This window comes from Durotheca rogersii (assembly GCF_024521655.1).
Source record: "Durotheca rogersii strain YMJ 92031201 chromosome Unknown GGS23scaffold_6, whole genome shotgun sequence".
Lineage (NCBI taxonomy): Eukaryota > Fungi > Ascomycota > Sordariomycetes > Xylariales > Xylariaceae > Durotheca > Durotheca rogersii.
The window spans coordinates 1,799,844-1,820,109 of record NW_026251237.1 but is presented as its reverse complement, the minus strand read 5'-3'; the positions used below and the strand labels follow the sequence as shown (position 1 = coordinate 1,820,109).

Genomic DNA, 20,266 nt, shown 5'->3' with positions numbered 1-20,266 from the left:
AATATGCGTAACTAAAAAGAGGAAAACCATCCATCGCCATATACCTACGCAGTCAACTGCGAGCCCTTCAAGACAGCGTGTCCGGGGGACGGAACGTGGTGATCTTGCCGAAGGTGTCGCTCTTGCCCCAGATGCCCGCCCGGAGCCCGGCCAGCTGGACGATCTGCGAGTGGTCGACGAAGAGGTTCACATCGACACCGAATTCGCGGATGTACCTAACCGATCGCGCGGGGCCGCGAGTCAGCTCTGCCTCGACCTTATGGACAAAGGACTAATAGAGGGTAGGCAAGTCGGTGAGGGGGAAGCGAGAACGAGTCACGCCGACTTACCAGTTGAACACGGCCGGGTCCGCCGCCTCGAACATGACGTTTTCGAGGGGCAGCTCGCGGAGGATATCATTGATCACGTCTGTGCGCCAGGAGTCGCCGACATTTTCTGTGATCCCTTCGCTCTCGATCATGACGCGCTCGACGCCCGCGTCGCGCACGAAGCGCCGCGCGAGATCGACGACGCGGCCCGGGTCGCTCGTGCCGATGGCGCGCAGCTCGGCAGCCGACGTGTCGCCTCCGGCGCCGAACTGGATGCCGAGCTCGGGCTTGGGCTCGAGGCCCGCGGCACGCACGCGCTCCGCGAGCCGCACCCAGTCGTCGGGCGGCAGTGATATGAAGCCCGCGCTCAGCTCGACGACGTCGAAGCCGAGGGCCTTGCACCGCGTGAGGTAGTGGTCGACGGCGTCGGTGCCGCCGGACGAGAGGATGTGCTCGATCCAGCCGCCCGTGCTGACGTAGGCGCCGTGCGCGTGTGCCAGGTCTAGGAGCTGGCGCAGCGGCGCCTCCGGTAGCAGCGCGAAGGACCCCCCGGCGAACTTGAGCCCGTCGATGTGCGGGCCCGCGATTTCGAGCACATCGGCCAGGTAGCGCGGGCCGACAGCGGAGTAGTACGGCCCGCGGATCTCGGTGACACCGCGGCGGCGCGGCTTCGGCGGCAGCGGGTTGTGTCGCACGAACCCGAAGCCGGCCTTCGGGTCCTCGAGGAGTATCTGGGCCTGCTGAGAAGCAGGGGGGGTGGCGGAGGGGCCTTGCCGATCTGGAGATGACGATGCCGTGAAAGGACGAGCAATAGCCTTGGCTGCAACGGGTGCGGATAGGGACTTGTTCACGAGCTTGCCCGCGTGAGCTTGACGGAGAGCCGTCGTCGCGAAGGAGCGAAGTGGAGCGGCCATTTCGGGAATTCTGGGATTCTTGTGCGGGTCGGTAGCTTGGGTCCTTGCCCCTAAACTAGATAGTGTGTGAATAGTTCGAGTTAGTATTAGTTTCGGACCCTTCTCTTCACATCGGTGACCTTGTTTCTGAGCTGCCATTAGGCACCCTAGGCGTTGGGTAGGCGGAGCGTGTAGGAATAAGTAGATGAGGTTGGCTGTCCTCGTCAATATGTCGTCACAGTTACCTCAGCTCGGTTGACGTCGTGGTGACGTCGAGGAGGTCGAGATACCAATCCGGGTATTTGTAGCACATAACAGCAGGTCTCCGACAATTGATATCACCATAAATATTCCCGTCCCTCTTTGTGCAATCTTCTTCCTTATTACCAAATGTATCAGCCACGATGGGGCCAACTGAGCGTCGTTGGAGACGGAGTCAGCAGAATACACCACCCAGCTAAGCGTAACATGTTTTGCGAGGCCCCTATTCTCAGACTTAATATTCGTGCAGACGAGGATTCCTTTCGAGCCCTCTAATAGCCTAACCATGTCCCTTTTCTTTTACATGCATTAAGAGATATTGTTTCGAATAACTAGCTTTCCGACTCCCTCGCAGGAGAAGGTAACTATGCCACGATGAACCGACGATCATACAAGCAATCCTACACAAAGCCCTGCACCATTTACGACGAGCCTCCTCTCACGCTTCCGTATTTTCCAGAAACTAGCTAGGTAACAACAGAAACTTATGTTCTACTTACTGCTGGCCTCTCGCGGAAGAATCGGGTTGTGAAGGCATATGCTTCCTGCGAGAGGTAAGCCAAGCACAGACTGGTAGGCATACAGAAATCGGCCAGCCCAGGCTTTAATACTACAACGGGGACCGAGGGGATGGAAAACTGTTTAACGCATCCTGAAGCGACCATACAGGGGGTTGTTCCTAAGGAACTCCTGGACGTGATGATAAACGGGCGAACTCGAAATACCGTTGGCGGCTTACCCCTTTTGGAAAGCCATTACGTTGTTCCCGAAGTGCGCTTCCGCGGGCGAGAGCGGCATTGCTGGGATAGTTCCGGGCTTGGGGATAGTCAAGCATACCCGAGTCTCGAAGTCTACGATGGCTACAAGATGCAGAGTGGGCTCGGCCAATAGCCCCCGATTCCTATCGTATGCGATCAAGGTGTGTGCAAGTATGTTCCGTTGAGGGCAGGCTGACGGCGCGAAATATCGGGCACCTCCAAGCCATTTCAAATCAGTAAGGGAGTACCCGAAACCAGGAAACTCGATTTCCTTTCCTAGGCAGTAACGTAGGTCTATCATTTCTGAAGCTATGTAAATGAACGACGGTATTTCGACTCTGAGAGATCTGTGGGACAGGCATGGTATGCGTTTTTGCGTTGTGGAGCTCACTAAGGACTTGCTAAGGACTTACTAAGGGCTCCATCTATCCGAAAACATCACAGGGATCCGGAGGACAGCGAAAGAGCGATAGCGATCTCGATCTCGCACGCACATTAGGCCGGGTAGGTCAGGTAAGTAAGGTATCTATTTTACACTGATAACACCGGTAGTTGATTCACGTCTGTGTGTTCTGTCTCCCTCCCCCTTTTCTCTCTCGTTATATTCCTACACCCCATATGAAGTTCTCCTTTCCCACCGGCGCCCATCGCTAGGTAGGCAAATATCACGATACCGTTAGGTCGGCCTACCTACCTAACCTAGGTAGATAACCTCATATCTAAGTGATGGGTACCTAATAGACAAGCGGCTGTTATTGCGACCTTCCGTCCTGGGGGCCTTCCCCTGATCTCGGACCGAGCATGCCATCCCCCAGTATCTTTCGGCATCCCCTCGAGTGCACACCTCCGGAATGTAATTACTCCTAACGTACACAAAATACACGCCCGGCCTACTACCTCTCGTCCTCGGCGGCAACCCCCAAAAGGAAATGGCCCGGCATACTGGCCCCCAATGACCAGAAGCGAAGGCATGTGTCTATCCGCGAGTAACAGAAGAGTGTGTGGATGGGGTGTCCCTGAAACCGTCCGGCCTTGCATGGTGGTCATTCGCTGCAACGCCTCTTCTGTATCCACGGCTGTATGAAGGCGAGCACATGGTTACGCACGCCCTTCGCGTCGTGGGCCACTCCTTCGACAATGTCGAACTGAGTTGCGATGCCGTCTCGATTCCACGATTCACGCAGGTTCGTCAAGGTTTCAAGCCTGCCTCGGTCCATGAACGGTAGTTCTGAGCTACCGGCTTTAGTTGTTCCGTCTTCCTTCTTGCGCGAGGCCTTGATCTGTTTCACCCAAGCCCAGAACTCGTCGCCGCCGTGGACCTTGACGTCGAGGTCGCCGACGACTAATTGTATCGGGACCCCCTTGATGAGATCTTTATGGATAATCTTTCCGAAGAGGGCCTCGACGTCCTTCACCCCAGATGGCCAGTCCCGCTGGTCGTCGAGGGCCGTGGTGCACCCGGGAGCGCCGACGCTGACGGCGGCGAGCCGTTCCGGATAGAGGTAAAGGAACCGGTGCGCGAACTGCCCGCCTCCGCTAAATCCGACGAGGAAGATCTTGCTCGTGTCTATCCCCGGCCATCTTACCGCCACCTCATCCAGCATCGACAGCAGCGCGAGGTCGGAACGCAGCGTCTTGGACCGGAGCAGTTTGTAAGAGTCGATATCGTCGGGGTGGTCGAGGCCGGTTGGGAACAGGGGCGTCAGCACGGCACACGGTGTCGAATCAGCGAATGGGACGAGGTCGTATATATCGTAGACGTGACGCCCAGTGCCGTGCACGCTGACGAGCAGAGGAAGCTTGGCAGGGGCCGGGACATCTCCGGAACCACCTCTATAGTGCTGGGGTGGTACATGGAGGGCGTAAGAGACGCGCGGGTCGGAAGCCAGTGCTCGATAGGGGATGTGACCAACGAGGAGAGCAGACCTGAGGAACTGCGGGGGAACCTCTGCTGTGGTCAATGGCCGGTCCATAGTTACTCAAATGTCACACGGCCGCCGTTCTGCATCCAGCGCAACGACAACTACAGTCGAGAGTGGTATTGGCGAAAGGTGGGCATACGTCAGCGTACGCCCGCGTCCATCTTCCTGCTCGGAAGTATGCGCACCGGGTTAGTTTTGTATTCGGGCGGTAGGTAAATCCTCGTGTGCGTTGCGCGGGTGGCACTGGGCGAATCTCGCTCGAGCCGGTGCAGATCATGGCGGCCGAGCCGGCATTCGAGAGCGAAATTCGCTTTGGCCCACCCTTCTCCAGACGCCACGCGTGAGTACCCAATTATGGAAGCAGGCTGAGCCCGAAAACCGCGTGCCGGGTCTCTTCCGCGTAAGCCCTGCGTCCAAATTGCGCTGCGTCCCGCAGCAGTAAAGCCTGTTTACTAGTACCTACCGAGACAGAAGATAGATGCTTCACATGCTTCACTCACGCTTCCAGGATGGTGGTCGAGGGGGGTTTCGCTACGAAACTCCTCCCCGTATCCTCAGTCAAACAGGCAGGAGGATATGGCGACATGGTGGGCGACATGGTGGGCGATGGGCGCCACCGCTCTGGCATCGCTGCATGGCAGCAGAGTGGATGGATGACATCCGCTCCCCCCAGCAGAAGCCTCCGACACGACACGCTTGCCCGCGTATCTGGACTGCGCCAACTTAACGGAGATGATCCCTGCCCTGTTGAGATCCGCCGAGGGCCAAGGGCCGTGAAACACGACTTACATGTTGAGCAGAAGGATTTCGGACTATCAATGTTGGCTATAAGACTGCCGGCATTTACCTACACTATTCTGCCTCACATCATCTCTTCAGTCACATTGTGTGCCGTGTCTTCTCAATCGTCAAACTACCCGAGTTCAAGATGTCTACGAGGAGTGTTGATAGGAGCGATGTCAAGCCCATCGAGCTAGAGGGCCCGTCAACGTCGATCTTGACGAGCAGCCCCAGCTCCCAGGAGCTGGCGTCGAAAGAGGGCGACGATGTTGACCCGAAGCTGGCCCGGAGGGTCAAATGGAAGCTGGACCTGACCATACTTCCGCTCATGGCGAGCGTCTACTTCTTCGCTACGATGGTTAGTTACTGTCAGCCAGGGGATCGCTACTCGGATGTTGTACTCACCACCAACCAGGGAAAATCCGATCTCGGGAATGCTAAGATCGCGGGACTAACCGAGGAGCTGAGCCTCACCTCCCAAGACTACTCAAATGCAGCCACCATGTTCCTCGTGGCGACGATCGTGTTCCAGCTCCCGGGAACACTCCTGATCAAACGCAACCGCCCCAACCGGCAGTTTGGCGGGGCCATGATGACGGTAAGGCTGATACCTTCTCTACTTGGTGAATGCATCACCGATCTTTCTGCGGGCTAATAATAGAAACTTCTGTAGTGGGGTTTCTTGACCACGATGACGGTTCTGGTAAATAACACGGGAGCGCTAATCGGCTTGCGTTTCCTCATCGGAGCGGCGGAGGCGTTCGTCCAGGGCGGTGTCTTCTGTAAGTATCAAACCAGCCCGATCGATCCCCTGAAACCAATTACCCCCACCCCTCCCTACCGTCCCGGGATACGGAGGCTCATCACAACCTTGTAGATCTCTCCTTCTGGTACCAATACTCCGAGTACGCCACGCGGGGAGCCGTCGTGTCGTCCATGTCCACGATGGCGGGCGCCTTCAACGGCCTGATCGCGTACGCCATCCACAAGGACCTCGACGGCGCCAACGGGTGGCGGGCCTGGAGGTGGATCTTCCTGATCGAGGGCATCTTGCCCATGGCCTTCTCCTTCGTCATCCTGTGCTTCCTGCCGAGCAGCCCGCAGACCTTGCGGTGGGGCTTCACCGAGGAGGAGAAGCAGCACATCATCCGCCGGAGCGTGCGTGCCCACAACTCGGAGGAGGACTCCCACGTGAAACTCGGCCAGATCTGGAGGGTGATGCTAGACCTCCACTTCTGGCTCTTCATGCTGATCAGCTGTGGCGGCGCCTTCTGCCAATCGTCGCTATCCAACTTCCTCCCGGACATCATCTCGGTACGTGTGACGCACGCGGGTCTGCTGAGCTCTTGTCGTTCCGTGACTTCGGCCGGGCCAGTCACGGACGGGTATACTAATACGATTTCTATATTCTAGGGCTTCGGGTACGATAGGGTTGAGGCGCAGCTCTTCACCACTATCGTGTACGCCTGTGGTTGCTTTGGGATCCTATTCTTCAGCCGGATCGCCGACAAGACCAACGCGCGCGGTCTCACGATGGCCGCGTCCACCATTGGGGCCATCCTCGGCTACGCCGTACTAATCTGGGTCAGGAACCGCGACGTCCGCTTCGCCGCGACGTGCCTCGTCGCGTTTTCCATCTTCCCCAACAGCGTGCTGGGCGTGACGTGGGGTGCCATGTCCTTCGTTGGCTACACACGCAGGTAAGTGGCGCCCTCCCTCTCACATCCCGACTAGGCTTTGTGCTCGGGACACCGCCTCGGCTAACCTTCCGACGTCGACAGAGGCTCCGTCCTGGCCTTCTTCAACATCATCCCCCACCTGTTCTCCATCTCGGGAACCCAGGCGTACCAAGACCCACCCTACTGTGAGCCAACTCACCCCCCCTATCCTCTGCGCGAGGCTCCCCGCGCTGACTCCCCCACCAGACAGCACCGGCAACGCCGCGGCGCTCGCCATGACGATCGTCATGTTCTTCTCGTCGATAACGCTGCGCTGGTACCTCGGCCACCTGAACCGGAAGAAGCTGGCCAACCAGTCCTCGCAGGCGGCCGCGGACCTCCGGGAGAAGAGCATCGAGGAGGTCGGCGACAAGCACCCTGGTACGTTGCTTCCTTCGCCCTAGCCCGCATCTACGAGGCGGCCCGAAGAAAGTTCCTCCACTAATCATTATTTTGGCATTAGACTTCTTCTACACTACGTAAATCTCTGTGAGCGGTTGATAGCCTTTGGTACTCTCAACTAATGTCGGTTATGTGGACTCACATTGGGATTATAAAGGAAAACCCAAGGGGGAAAGGCTTGGGAATGGGTTGGTTGTAGGCATTTATGGATGTATACTACGTAGTATATATGTGGCGGTATGAGCTGGTTACTGGATTCTGCACTTATGGGCTGTCTTGGTTACGATCACACTGGGTATCATCTGGCTTTGGGTTTTGTTTAGTTTTTTTTTCATTTCATTTATGCTCTGTTCTTAGAATAGGGCTCTAGGTTACATATCGGCGTAGATGTACATATGGACACACACTTACTTCCGTCTTCATTTCTAATGCCGGTCTAGTCCAGCCGTCTATCTATCTAGGCGCGTCTACGCCGGTAGCCGTGCACCACGCTGACGCTCGCTCGAGCCCAGCACACGAGCCGGCCCCCAGGCCCACTCACTCACTCACTCACTCACTCACTCACTCTCGCCTGACTGCCCGGGCTCAGGGATGAAAGGTCTCAGCACGGCGTCGACGTAGGGGCGTGGCAGGCCCCAGCGGGCGGCAGCCTCGTCGATGCCGCGGTTCATGCGGCGGACGTACTTGGGGCGGGGGGCAGCGGGGCGGGTGCGGGCGGCGTCGACGTAGACGAGGACGCGCAGGGGGTGGGCGTCCGGGGCAAAGGGGGGCCGCGCGTCGGGGGCGACGGGCGCGGCGGCGAGGAAGCGGCGCGCGTACGCCCAGGGCACGCCCTCGCTGGCGTCGAGCGCGGCCGCGTCGCGCGCGTCCAGCCGGTACAGCACGCCGAGCACGCCCCAGGCGCCGTCGCCGCCGGCGGCCCGCGCCGCGACCACGTTCGCGAACCCCCGCTCGTTGATCACCCACGTCCACTGGCCCAGCAGCCGCGCGAGCCCGACGGCGGCGGACCGCGGGCACCGCTCGCGCATCTGCGTCGCCGACAGGTTCGACCCGTACGCGAAGTACAGGATGCTCCCGTCGCCCGACTCTTGCTCGCCGGGGGTGCCCGCGCGGTGAGAGGAGGAGGAGGAGGAGGAGGCCATGGTGGTGGGGGGGGGGGGGACGGGGGGTCTGCGGATCGCTCGCGGCCGTGGGCGGGAGACAGATGGATTCTCGAGTCGAGTCGAGCCGGGATACCTACCTAGCAGGCTAACTGGCCGGCGGACAGGAGTATGTACGTACGTTGCTGCCGATCGGGAGGGAGGGACTGTGAAGATAGGAAGAAGTCTGCGTGACGGGGCGTCGCTGTGGGGGCGGTGATGAGTGCGACGAGGGAGATCTTGCCGGATCGGGGGGTGGGCAAGTAGATAGGTCGGGTTGTGCAAGACGAGGGAACAGGTTTCTTGCTCTCAGAGAAGTGGTTATTCTCTTAAAGTAATGAAAGAGTTAAAATAATAAAGGAATTGTCCAAGGATCCGGACGGTCGTTCTGATGCTTTCCCAAAGTAGGTGCCCTCTTAGGAGGTGTTGCGCATCCCCAAGTACACCAGCTTCCTGCTTACCTACGTAGCTTGCCTACATCACTTGCGAGTAATCCTATTATACTAGCATGCTAGTTATTATATCTGGCCGACTGTTGACGAGCTGACTTAGGCACCTGGCCGCCTTGTATTGTGCCTAGGGGAAGTAATAGTAGCATCAAAGGCCTTGTTTAGGTGTATTAACGGCGCTGTCGGGAACAAACTGGGAGCTCCTACGCGAAGTAAGGCGTGCAAGGCAGGATCGGGAAGGCCGTGGCCCTCTTCTTTTGTTTTTCTTCGCTTCCCTTTCCCCTATTTCCCTCTCTTTTTTCGATCGGTTTACCTCTCTGGTCCAGGCGATGAAAACCACAAATAATAGAGAGGGCAACGCAACGCAGCGGGGCCGGTCAGTCGTGTGGGGCCGGAGAAGCCCCGGTTCGACCGCCGGAGGTGTTCCGGTTCCCAGGGGCCAATGGACCCTACGAGCGCCGAGGGCTCGAATGTATACGCTGGTAGTCTTGGGAAATGCTACCCACACTCACTCCTCGTTCCCTTCGGCTGAGTGCCGGATCCAGTGCGTCATCTGACAGCCGAGAAAATCGCAGTTCTTTCTCGGCACAGCATGTGCCATGCGTTCCTGCGCAACTCAACTTCTTGTCTCGTCCCCTGTCACCCTGCACCGATTGGTAGAACCTTCGGCGTCGATGCAGAAAGCGAACGAGTGAGGGGACTCCGTAGGGGACCGGAGCTCGCCTTTGGCCATTTACATGGGCCATATAAATGAAACTCGCATATCTCCAACTGATACCTATTGTATTGTCTACTAGACGCCGATCTGATCGTAATCGACTTTTCCATGCCGAAGCTCTCGCCCCCATCCCGCCCCCATCTCGCCTCCTTTTCCTCTCTTCTCTGCTTCGCAATTAGTCACGTCATCTCGATATATCTTCATCCCATTGGTCTCGCCAAACCAGCTCACCGCTCTACCCATCATTGGCCGTCCGGTCATGTCTTGTTGAGAGGAATGCTGCATGTCTCAGTAGATTCGCTTTAGCGTTGGCAGCGGTGTTGGCGACAATACGACCCAACCTGCGTTTCTACTTACCACCTTCCTCGCCTCTGTGCCCAACTCGACTCCTCAACTCTCCCTCTTGCTCTTATTTGTCGCCTTTCCTCTCTACCCATCGTTTTTGTATTACCGCCCCGAAGCGCGGCCTCCCTTATGCTCGTCTCCTGTCCAGGCTACTCAGGCGGATGCTCACGGCTCTTCTGTGTGCCTCGAGCTCCTCCACTTTGGCCAGTTGCATGACGGCACCACCCACATTCCGCAGCCCCTCCGCCGTCAGGTGGGAACTTGTGATGTGCTTGAGGAAAGAACCTAGGCTCACCCCTGAATATTGCTTGGCGTAACCGTACGTGGCTGCGTCGCATTAGCATATACTACAAGATGAGATATGAGGGCTGAACTTACGTAGCGAATGGTTCACACCGGCCGAGTAGTCGCCGACGCTCTCGGGGGTCCACTGGCCAATGAATACGCTACCAGCGTTCATAACCTTCTCCACGACCTTTTCGGCATCTTTGACCTGTAGGATTAAGTGCTCGGGGGCGTACTCGTTGCTAATCCTCATCGCCTCTTCCACATCCTTGACTAAGAACGTGACCGAGTGGCTAATGGCACCCCTAACGATGTCTACTCTCGGCAGAGCCGTGGCCTGCTTGTGAACCTCGTCTTCTATCGCTTGCAGCTGCTGTTCGGTCAGGTCGACCGCGATGCAGATCACCTGGCTATCGACGCCGTGTTCGGCCTGGGACAGTAGATCCGAAGCGACAAAGGCAGGGTTGGCGTCCTTGTCGGCAACTACGAGCACCTCAGACGGGCCGGCCGGCATATCGATGCTCACGCCGGCATTGGTGTCGTTGCTGACGTACATCTTGGCAGCGGTCACGAACTGATTCCCCGGCCCGAGGATCTTGTCTACCTTGCTGACGCTCTCGGTACCGTACGCCATACTGGCGACGGCTTGAGCCCCGCCAGCTAGCACGATGCTTTCAGCGCCGACCTTGTGGGCCGCGTACACGATCTCGGGCGTGACGCTACCGTCGGACCGTGGCGGAGAGGCGATGACGATCTTCTTGCATCCGGCCACCATGGCGGGGACCCCGAGCATGAGGGCGGTGCTGGGCAAGACTGCCGTCCCGCCCGGCACATATAGACCAACTCTCTCGATCGGCCGGGAGAACCGGCTGCACACGACTCCCGGCATAGTCTCCACGCGGAGGGGCTTGTCTTTCTGGGCGGAGTGGAACTTGTAGATATTCTCGAATGAGACATCGATCGCTTTGATAGTCTCGGGCGGCAACTGCATGAGGGACTCTGGAAATGGAGCCTTGAGAACGGGGGAAGTTAGGGTTGTCGCCTTCTCGAACTTGTGAGTGAGGGATAACAGTGCCTTATCGCCGTTCTGTCGAACGTCATTGATAATGGGGGTGACGATGCCCAAGATGGCGCCTGCTGACTTCTGCGACGGCCTTTTCAGCGCGGCGAAGACTTCAGACGCGTCGACCTTGCTGACGTGCACCCTCTTCAGAGTAATCTTCTGCGCGTCCGGGGCCGCGGGGGCAGTTGGCGGGGGCGCGGTTTCTTTTGCCTTGTCCGCCGTGCCATTGGAGATACCCTCTTTTTGGGCCCACTGTCCTTTAGCATTGCCTGGTCGCCTCTTGACTTTGAGGCTTTTGGCATCGAGATTCCTCTCGATATCACAGAGACTCACCCCGGCGCCAACGGCCTTCGTCAGGGCAAAGTATATTAGATCTGCGGTTTCGAAAGCAATATCCTGTGGCGTCTGAGCGTTGCACAACTCTTCCGCCTCCTCCATTATCTTAGCCCGCAACAGCTTCTCGTCCGAGAAGAGCCGTTTTGTGTACGAGCCTTCCGGCGCTGACTGTTTTCTCGAGACCAATGTTTGTTCGAGTTTTCGGACCCCCTTTAGATCGCCGAAGCATCCATGCTGGTCCAGATGACAGAACTTGCCCGTTTGCCTGACGATGAATTTCAGCGCATCGTTGTCGCAATCCAGAGATATCCTAACTAGTTCCTGCGTGTCTCCTGAAGTTGCCCCTTTGTACCAGAGGCCTCGTTTCCGGCTTTGGTACACGCCCGTCTGGGTTCTTAGAGACTCGGCGACGCTCTCCTCACTGCTATACACCAATCCAAGAGCAATGCCTCCTTCGTCACATACAACCGTGGGCAGCAGGTGGTCTGGTCTATCCGACTTCCAAGCCTGCGAAAACAATGTAGGCACGAATATCGCCTTGTCGGCTTTGGTCTTGTCACTAGTCAACTCGGCGGAGGGTATGACAGGAATGGCCGATATTTGAGAACATATATCGACGAATTGGCTATAGACAGTATCGCGGGTCGGCTTGACATAGAGAGCAGGCATCTTGGTAGCCTTGCTCGACTGCATGAAGCCGGAAACATCAAAGGTCCGCTGATCGAAATCCTTTAACAGTAAGCCGTGTTCGGTGCCGATGGACAACTGGCCGAGCTGACTCGGATTGGTTACAGCCGGGGCAACCCGCCGACCGAACTGTGCGAAATCCGATAACCTCTCGGGTTGGACAAAGACCTTCCGCGCACCGTTATCTAAGATGGTAACGACATCGTCGTTGGAGTCGAGACCGGTGACATCGAAGAAAGTGTGTAGATCCGTACTGGTCTGGCTTAAGTGGTTGAGGAGCGTGTCGAAATTTTGCGGGCTCGCGTCGAAGAAGATGCAACCAAGACATGATACCTCTTCGCGACTGAGCCCGCCAGGACCGCCTCCGTCACCCTCAGTCCAGTCCGGGGGAACGGGCACGGAGATGACGAAGGGCAGAGGCAGCGTCGTCTCCATAGCAGGGAGAGAGGAGATGACGGCCAATCGAGGTGCCTAAACTGAAGTATAGGGGAAGAATTAGAAGGAGTGTGAAATACTAGGAACGTAGTGAGAGGAGGAAAAGGGAGTTTTCTTCGAGAGAGAGAAGAAATAAGGTAACTCGCGGATTGTTCACGATGGCCTAGGCTCCTTCATCGGCATGCAGAGGATGACTGTCCGATGATGGCGGGGCAAGAAAAATCTCGATCGAGGTACAGCCCAGGTACTATCTTAGGCGCCTTGAATGTCTATCGTAGGCCGTTCTTAGTGCCGTCCTCAGCCTATAATACCTCCCCTCTCCATGCTTGTGTATAGGTACATACGCGGTACAACGAACCCCTCCATGCGGGGCGAGGGCAGTTGGAGCTCCCGCGAACTTCCCAGCAGGGCACCAATGTACCTATGCAGGTACACTTGTGAGGTACCTGACCCCAGGTCCCTCTTACCTGAGGTAAAACGGGCCTCATTACCTAATGAGACATCGCGACATTAGGTAGGTACGTACTGATGGGGCCCATTCGCCGTATTTCGTCGAGGCTGAACCAGCTTCCATCCGCCCATCTTCACCTTCATCTAATATCCATCCACCCACGCCAATACCATACCATAGCGACCAACGACTCGCCAATTGCCATCCTCCTACCCGCGTTTACTCGAAATTCACGTCTAATTAGCCCACCTGCAGAACTCTCCGCGAAAACGGCGTCGCGCACGTCGACGACCCATCCTCTCTTCCCTTGACCGACTTTGCCAACCTCATCCACGCCGTCAGCTACGTGAACCTCGTCAGACAGTCTCGATAGGCATCCCCCGCACTCTCATACCCAGTTGGTGACCTGTCTCTTGCCTATAAACGTAGGCTTCAGCTGCGGCCTGTTAGGGAGGCTTAGTAGTCCTTCTCCCGTGGGCCGGCTAGGTCACCCAGCTGGCTCTAGGAATTAATCGCCATCTCGCCTTACTGTTACTGTCGACCTGTCTACACGCCGCACACATCGAAAAGCCTCGGCTTACATTACATTTCATGCTCTCACTCGTCGTCTCGGCACCGCTTACTCCCCCCTCGATCTCCGCTAATCCATAAGATGGCGACCACGGTATCGCAATCCCAGCCGAACGGCATCCCCTCATCTGCCGGCCTATCCCAAACCCTGTCCCAACCAAGCCAGAACGTTGCGGCTAGCGGCTCGTCCACTGTGCCCAACTCCCAAGCCACCGTCGGTACGCCGGCTGTCACCGGAGCTGGAAGTAGCGGAGCGCAGCTGGGAACATCTCAACAGCAGACCCAACAACCTACCACATCGACGTCCAATCCGACACACGCCCCACGACCCCGCGACTCACGCACCCTAGAGCTCCTCCTCACCTCCCAGGGCGTCACCTCGTTTGACCCGCGCGTGCCGCTCCTGCTGCTCGACTTCGCCTACCGGCATACGTCGTCCGTGCTCAGCGACGCGCTGCACCTATCCACGGACCCCTACACGTCGCACGCAGGCGCGCGACCGTCCGCCGCGTCCGGCGTCGCGCCCAGCGCTCCCGCCGCCGACGCCGTCGTCACGACGAACGCCATCAACCTCGCCATCGCCAGCCGGCAGGCGTTCCAGTTCCGGGGCGGTGCCGGCGGCGGCGCGGGAGGGGGTGCGGGAGGCGGCGGCGGCGGCGGTGGCGCAAGCAAGGAGTGGCTTCAGGAGCTGGCGCGCGAGCGCAACGCCGTAGCGCTGCCCCGCGTCCTGGCCAACGAGTGGGGCGTGCGCCTACCCAACGAGCGTTTTGTGCTCAGCGGCGTCGGCTGGGGGCTGCGCGACCGCTGGGCCGCCGGGGACGGCCAGGGTGGTTTCGCCGACGACGCCGAGGACGCGGAGAGCGACGAGGACGCCGACATGACGGGGACCGGCGACGGCGCCAAGAAAGACGCGAGCGGGGCGACGACCGGCGCGGGGGGAGGAGCGTCTGTGGGAGGGACGGGCGAGGGCGGCTTGGGGGAGCTGCTGGCCGACGAGATGGGAGGCGACGATATGGAGGACGAGGATATGGAGGGCATGGAGTGAAGGCGGCGAAAGGGAAGATCGAAGGAAAAATAAAAACAAATTTCAGAGAGGGGCCTCGACAGGGAAATACGGGGTCGGCGGCAGAATAGGGCTACGAAGGACATATTGCGAATTGGAGGAGAAGGGGAGGTGGGGAGTTTTGGCTCTCCGGGTATCGTTTACGACTCTCGACAGCGAGAGAGCTCCCGGAGACTCGTAGTCCAGGGCGCGGGATCTCGCATGCGGAAATAGGTATATAACTACTGCGCGTTGCCGTAGCGGCCAGAGAAGCTATGCGAGCCGCGAGGTCGCTGTGCAGCATGGATAATGCGTGCTGGGCGCTGCGTCGGGCCCCGATGCGCCCCGGGGCTCGGTATCTGTGGCCCTCGCGATCTGGTAAGCGGCGGCGAAGACTCCCCGCGGGGCGCTGCGCCGACGCTTGCCGCCGCGCCGAGCGCACGAGCACGCGTTGGCCCGAGGGCGTCACGGCGGCCGCTGGGATGCGCGCGGCGCAGGCGACGCGAGGGAGCGGAACTAGTAATATATACATTATACTGCGTGCGTGCGGGACGTGACGCAGTGCCTACTTACTCGCCCTAAGACCAGCCGTAGATTCGACGTAGACAACACATGTCACAAGTACCAACGCTACAGCGGATGTGTCAAATAGTGAGTCGCAGAATACGTCGCGTTCTTATTCGCCTGCAGCCGGCCGACCGGCTGGCATCTGCTCGGTGTTTCTCTCTGTCTATCTTTCTTTCTCCCATCCCTCGCCTCTATCCCTCTATCCCTCTATCGCAGTCGGAACGCGCAGGCCACAAGTAGAATTTTGAAGTAAGAAGCAGAAACCGGCGGCGGCGGCGGCGGCGGCAATACAAATATGCTAGGCTAAAGGGAGAAAAGAAAAAACGCCCACGCTATGCTAAGCCGACAAGAACACGGTGAGCTGAAGAAGGTATGTACAAGGTGGCCTCCCCCCCTTCTCTATCTATCTTAGATCGGTCGTGGGTCGCGCGGATCACCGCCCCCATGCGTGCGTGCGCATGTATGTGGCCGCGCATTCCAGCCCGACGCTCCCGGTTGGTCTACGTCCGCGAGGGTTGCGGCGCTCTTCGCCTCTCTTGACTCACGCCACTGCTCTGTATTACACCTTATCAACCATCTCCTTCGTCTCTTCCGACTTCTCCTCCCTATCGGCCGCCACGTCTAGGGCGTCCATGCCCGTAATGATCTCGGCGTCAACGTCGCGCGCTACTGGTGCTGGTGCTGGTGCTGGTGCTGGTGCTGGTGCTGGTGCTGGTGCTGGCGCTGGCGCTGGCGCTGGCGCTGGCGGCGCTGCCGATGCTCCGACTGTTGCCACCGCGCGAGAGTCATTCCTGTTCCCGTACTCGATGCGGTCATCTTCCTCCTCTCGGCCGTCGCCCTCGCGGAGCTGGGCGTGCGCGTGAGCGTCGCCTTTCGCCGGTTCCGCCACCTCTGCTTCCTCCTCCTCGTCTTCCTCCTCATCCTCCTCATCCCTGGCGTCATCGGCATCATAGTCCTCATCGGCCCTCGAGATGTAGCTGTCGCCCAGGTTGCCGACTTCCTCGTCCTCGTCTTCTTCGTAAGCTTCTTCGTCGTCTTCTTCCTCGCCTTCGTCGTCGTCACCTTGATCCCCTTCATCATCTTCCTCGTCCGCCGAATATTCCCCCCCTTCGGCCTCCTCGGACTCGCTGGCTGAGAACTCGTTCAGTTCGAGGGGCGTGTCACGCCAGTACGTGAAGTCGGTGTACTCGACCCCGCCCCCCTTGACGAGTGTGCTGACGGGGGGGAAGTAATGATTGACGACCTCGGTCATGTTCACGTAGTTCAGCTTTAGCTTGTTGAGGCTCAGGAGATCTAACGACACCTCGGCGTTCGAATTGATGGTGAAGATGCGGTTCCTCGGCACATCCACCGTCCGGTACGAGATCTGGTCCGTGAGTCGGTTCCCGAAACCGGCGTAAAAACAGTGGTTATCCTGGCCGTACAGACTCCGGATATCCCGCAGAGTGGCCATCTTGAATACGTGCGGCTTACGGAGATATATCTCTCGCCTCAGGGCAGCCATCGTCCGATCCGGAGACAGGATGGTGGGGCCTCTAGGGAGGCGATAGCCGCCCTGGGTGATACCGTAGAGATAGGCTCTCGTGGTGTCGGACTGGCCGACGGAACGGCTAGTGAGGTACATTATGTTGTACCCGTTTTCTACAATGTCGCTGTACAACTTCGCGACGCCCGTATGCGTCCAGTCGCGCCCGATCATGTTCAGCACATGACCTAAAGCATCCGATTTCGTTATGGTGCCGTCAATATCCGATATGACAACGGGGGTATCGTGCTGCCAGAGATACATATATGCCTGGCATGTTGCGCGATTCACCGTGAAGCTCATCGAGTTCTCCCCCGGTTTCAAGTTGAGCGCCTTCAGCTGGTCACTAGTCAGCCGGAGGGTTTTTGCGTAGTTCTTGTTCGGGTTGCCGGCAGATAATGTTGATCCCGGCGTGGTGGGTGGGGTCTGGATCACGCTCTGACCTACGTCAGACTCGGTTCTTCTGTGAGATAACGCTTGCGTCGACGCGGTCGAGTCGTCGCTCTGGTACCCGGGATCCGAGGCGGCGTCGATGGCGAGCGTAGGCGACGGTCGGAGGGACGTCATCGTCTTCTTCATCGCAGCCTCTTTAGCGTCCTCGCTACTGTATATCCAAAGATTACCCTCTTCGTCCATGCCAAACAGCGCGCCGATGTCGTAGTCGCCTTGGAGCTCCTCGGATAGTATTTTGCGCGCCAGGATCTCCGCCTTGATCGCGTCCTCTTCGCTAGCCTTGTATCCGGTCATGTCTAACATGAGATCGCCTGTCTCGGTCACTCGGCTAGGAATATTGACCGCCGATAACTCTTTCGATAGTGTCATGGCCCGCTGGATCGCTTCTCGAGGCGCTAGAGGGGGCGGGCTTAGCGGCCGTTGGGGAATTAGATCGTCCGCTTCGTTCGAATCATGATTCGAATCGTCGCGTTCGGTGAAGGTATACCGGCTGCCCGGTAATGCTTCATCGCTGTAAGAAGGACGTCTCGCAGAACTGGGCGATCGTATCGAGCTTGGTCGGCCAGCGGATAGTTCGGGGGACGACGCGCTAGGTGCGACCACACCTGCATCATCGTCAGATCAAGTGCTCCTGAGAACTAGAGGGCCGAGGCCCGAGAAACATACCTGAACTGGCGACTTGAGAAGAGAGTACGGCAGGTTGAGGACGCGATATAGTGGTAGATCGTGACCTCCCGGCTTCGCTATCTAACTGTAAAAAGTCCGGCTCTTGGAGGTCGGTGGACGAGCGATCTGGCAGAAAGGTTGGACTGGAAGCCGGGGAGCTGAGAGGCGAGGTCTGGAGGCTCTGAGGTATGGTATCGTTGGTCTCGAATACGAAGAAGGCCTCGCCCTCTTCGCCAAGCTTCATCGCATATTCCTGCTTGGCTCCGTTGACCCGGAACTCGACCTTCTTCTCGTAAGGCCGTAGCAGAGAGAACTTTCCAAAGCGGACGTGGAAGGGAGAGCAGCATAAGGTGCCATCTTCGTGCTGCACGACGATGACGTCGATAGCTCCGCTTAGGGTAGCCGGATTGATCGAGTTCCAGGCGGTAGAGACGGAGTCGCTGATATTGCGGACGTACTGCATCTTTCCCGTAAAGGCTCGCGAGGGGTCGGTATCGTAGGGTGAGGTCGGGGGGGGGGGGGGGGGGGGGGTGCGGCCCCAAAATAGGGGAGGTGAAAGGGAGGGAGGACAAGAACGGAACCAGACAGCAAGCTGAAGCCGACGGTTAGACTCGGGCTCGATAGGAGTCGTTCAGCATGTAGTCGAGAGCAGCAATTCCTCGCGGATCACAAAAACCGAACCATATGGTTGTTGAGGACTAGGTCCGAAAGCAGCACAATCCTCGGGATGGGTTGATTTGACGGTGTCCAGGGACGGATTAGCAGTTAAGGAAGGGAGGCGAATAGGAATTCTCCTTGTCGTCTCTACCTCGTACTGTTTTTATTTCCCTTTTCTCCCCTGTACGCAATGACGTCGATTTACGGGTCTCTGGGTCGCCGGGGTCGGAGGACGGAAAAAAGCAGCTTGGAGCGACGGGTAGGGGGAGAATAGCAGGGCGCTGGAGATGCGTGTTCGAAGATGCACGGGTTGGGGGTAGGTTTATTCTCGGGAAAAAAAAAGACGGAGTGAAGGAGAGTTCGAGAAAGAAAGGAGAACGAGAAAGAAAGCAGTAGGAACAGGAACGGGTAGGAATCAAGCAACGAATGCGCAAAGGATCCGATGCCAAAGGAGGCGATACAGCTGAGTTGGTGGGACGAGACGAGGGAGTGCTGACGAGCTTGTTGAGGAGACTAGGAAGAAAATAGGGCCAGTTACCATTTATTATCGTCGAGCCGCGACGGGATGCTCGGTGTTGCCCTGGGCATGTACTGTATCGGTAGGGAGGTACCAGGCTGCTACCTCCGCCCACCACCACAAAGCAGGCTGTAACTCGCTGTAACTCGCGGTAACTTGGCGGACCGAGGCGGATTCCAAGTATTGCTAGCCGTACCTAGGTACATGCTACACAGGGGTTGGAACCCCCGGCGCCCAAGACAAAAAGCCATGGGCGCCATGACACATGCACGTGCGGCCCTGGCGCGCATGCTACAGGCTGCCCTGGTACGTGGTCGGTACGGGCCACGGCACGCTACCTACTGCCTACGACCCAGTGCCTAGGCAACAGGGCCTTGGGCGCTGGACAGTTTCCTAACATGGCTTGGCCCTGAGGACATCCTCCTGAGCGTGGGCAAGGTAAGCGTCGTGCCGTGCCCCAGTGTAGGGCCGATACGCCTTGCCTCGTCTTTGTCGTCTCGACGGCCGACCCTAGCCAGCATGGTCCTCTCAACCCGACAGCACATGTCACCGATCTGACAGCATGTCCCTAGCATGCCCGTGTATGATGTGCCGAGGAGTTGCGGCTGACTTCGATAGGTTGCTCAGCTGCTAGGCCGGTTCTCCGCAATGTCGTCGACGTCCAGAATCCGCCGCAAGCCGGACACGGACAGCGCTACGAAACATGTGTATCCCTCTTCGCTTTTAGGGGAGTCTCGGCGGTTGTACGGTAGATCCAATCAGGCCAGTGCTGGCGTATGGGTAGACGATTAGGGGGCAGGCGTCCGTGTGGTACCTCCATGAATCCCAAGTACCGGAGGAGCCCAACGCATCTCTCCCGTCGACCCATCCTTCTCGGCCTGCACGGGAATACTCCAGGTCCTGGCGGCGATTCCATCCCAAAGACTCAACGCCACACGGCCCGACCTGACCAGATGAAGTTGTTGGTGCTGGCGGGTTGTTGTACCCCCAACAAACGAGACCGAACTAAAACCACGTGAGACCAGACACCCCGGTCTGCGAAGAAGGCCGCCTCTCACCACTCCCCGACCGCAGCTACGGTTGACAACTGCCAGGGCCAGCAGCTGTCGGGATCACTCGGACCCCGCCCCTCGTGCTGTTTTGCGCCGCTGTAGACAGGCGATCTAGACCTGCGATTTAGGTATGCGTGTAGGCGTCGACCCGATGGACACGCGTAGAGTTGCCTTGAACGGCGGACCGGGCCTTGTATCAGCCCAATCGGCAGTCTGAGGGGTAGCGGAATCGAAATCCGAACATGTCTATGGCCCTGGGCATCGAAA

General features: G+C 58.2%; 7 protein-coding genes across 7 annotated transcripts; 2 read left to right on the top strand and 5 right to left on the bottom strand.

Annotated features, from left to right (window-relative positions):
• Positions 1-67: 67 nt before the first annotated feature.
• Positions 68-1,222, bottom strand: GGS23DRAFT_604364 (putative sulfonate biosynthesis enzyme; the record flags this gene model as incomplete). Its single annotated transcript, XM_051519593.1, has 2 exons — positions 68-215; positions 330-1,222. 2 exons carry the CDS (start codon positions 1,220-1,222, stop codon positions 68-70), a joined length of 1,041 nt encoding a protein of 346 aa, XP_051373627.1.
• Positions 1,223-2,695: 1,473 nt separating this feature from the next.
• GGS23DRAFT_468551 (alpha/beta-hydrolase) lies at positions 2,696-4,407 on the bottom strand. Its single transcript, XM_051514195.1, has one exon. The coding sequence runs from the start codon at positions 4,191-4,193 to the stop codon at positions 3,264-3,266; it is 930 nt and encodes a 309-aa protein (XP_051373626.1). The 5' UTR covers positions 4,194-4,407; the 3' UTR covers positions 2,696-3,263.
• A 563-nt stretch (positions 4,408-4,970) lies between these two features.
• Positions 4,971-7,361, top strand: GGS23DRAFT_468553 (putative pantothenate transporter). Its single transcript, XM_051514196.1, has 8 exons — positions 4,971-5,280; positions 5,338-5,520; positions 5,596-5,704; positions 5,800-6,236; positions 6,336-6,622; positions 6,704-6,786; positions 6,848-7,021; positions 7,104-7,361. The coding sequence occupies exons 1-8, from the start codon at positions 5,071-5,073 to the stop codon at positions 7,121-7,123; spliced, it is 1,503 nt and encodes a 500-aa protein (XP_051373625.1). The 5' UTR covers positions 4,971-5,070; the 3' UTR covers positions 7,124-7,361.
• Positions 7,362-8,184, bottom strand: GGS23DRAFT_619616 (uncharacterized protein; the record flags this gene model as incomplete). Its single annotated transcript, XM_051521025.1, has 1 exon — positions 7,362-8,184. The coding sequence occupies one exon, from the start codon at positions 8,182-8,184 to the stop codon at positions 7,600-7,602; it is 585 nt and encodes a 194-aa protein (XP_051373624.1). The 3' UTR covers positions 7,362-7,599.
• Positions 8,185-9,820: 1,636 nt separating this feature from the next.
• Positions 9,821-12,499, bottom strand: GGS23DRAFT_604361 (histidine biosynthesis trifunctional-protein; the record flags this gene model as incomplete). Its single annotated transcript, XM_051519592.1, has 2 exons — positions 9,821-10,020; positions 10,072-12,499. The coding sequence occupies 2 exons, from the start codon at positions 12,497-12,499 to the stop codon at positions 9,821-9,823; spliced, it is 2,628 nt and encodes an 875-aa protein (XP_051373623.1).
• Positions 12,500-13,432: 933 nt separating this feature from the next.
• Positions 13,433-14,611, top strand: GGS23DRAFT_468493 (TFIID-31kDa-domain-containing protein). The gene has a single exon (XM_051514194.1). It carries the CDS (start codon positions 13,603-13,605, stop codon positions 14,563-14,565), a length of 963 nt encoding a protein of 320 aa, XP_051373622.1. The 5' UTR covers positions 13,433-13,602; the 3' UTR covers positions 14,566-14,611.
• A 795-nt stretch (positions 14,612-15,406) lies between these two features.
• GGS23DRAFT_619613 (LNS2-domain-containing protein) lies at positions 15,407-18,236 on the bottom strand (the record flags this gene model as incomplete). Its single annotated transcript, XM_051521024.1, has 3 exons — positions 15,407-15,810; positions 15,910-17,712; positions 17,774-18,236. 3 exons carry the CDS (start codon positions 18,234-18,236, stop codon positions 15,689-15,691), a joined length of 2,388 nt encoding a protein of 795 aa, XP_051373621.1. The 3' UTR covers positions 15,407-15,688.
• Positions 18,237-20,266: the final 2,030 nt, after the last annotated feature.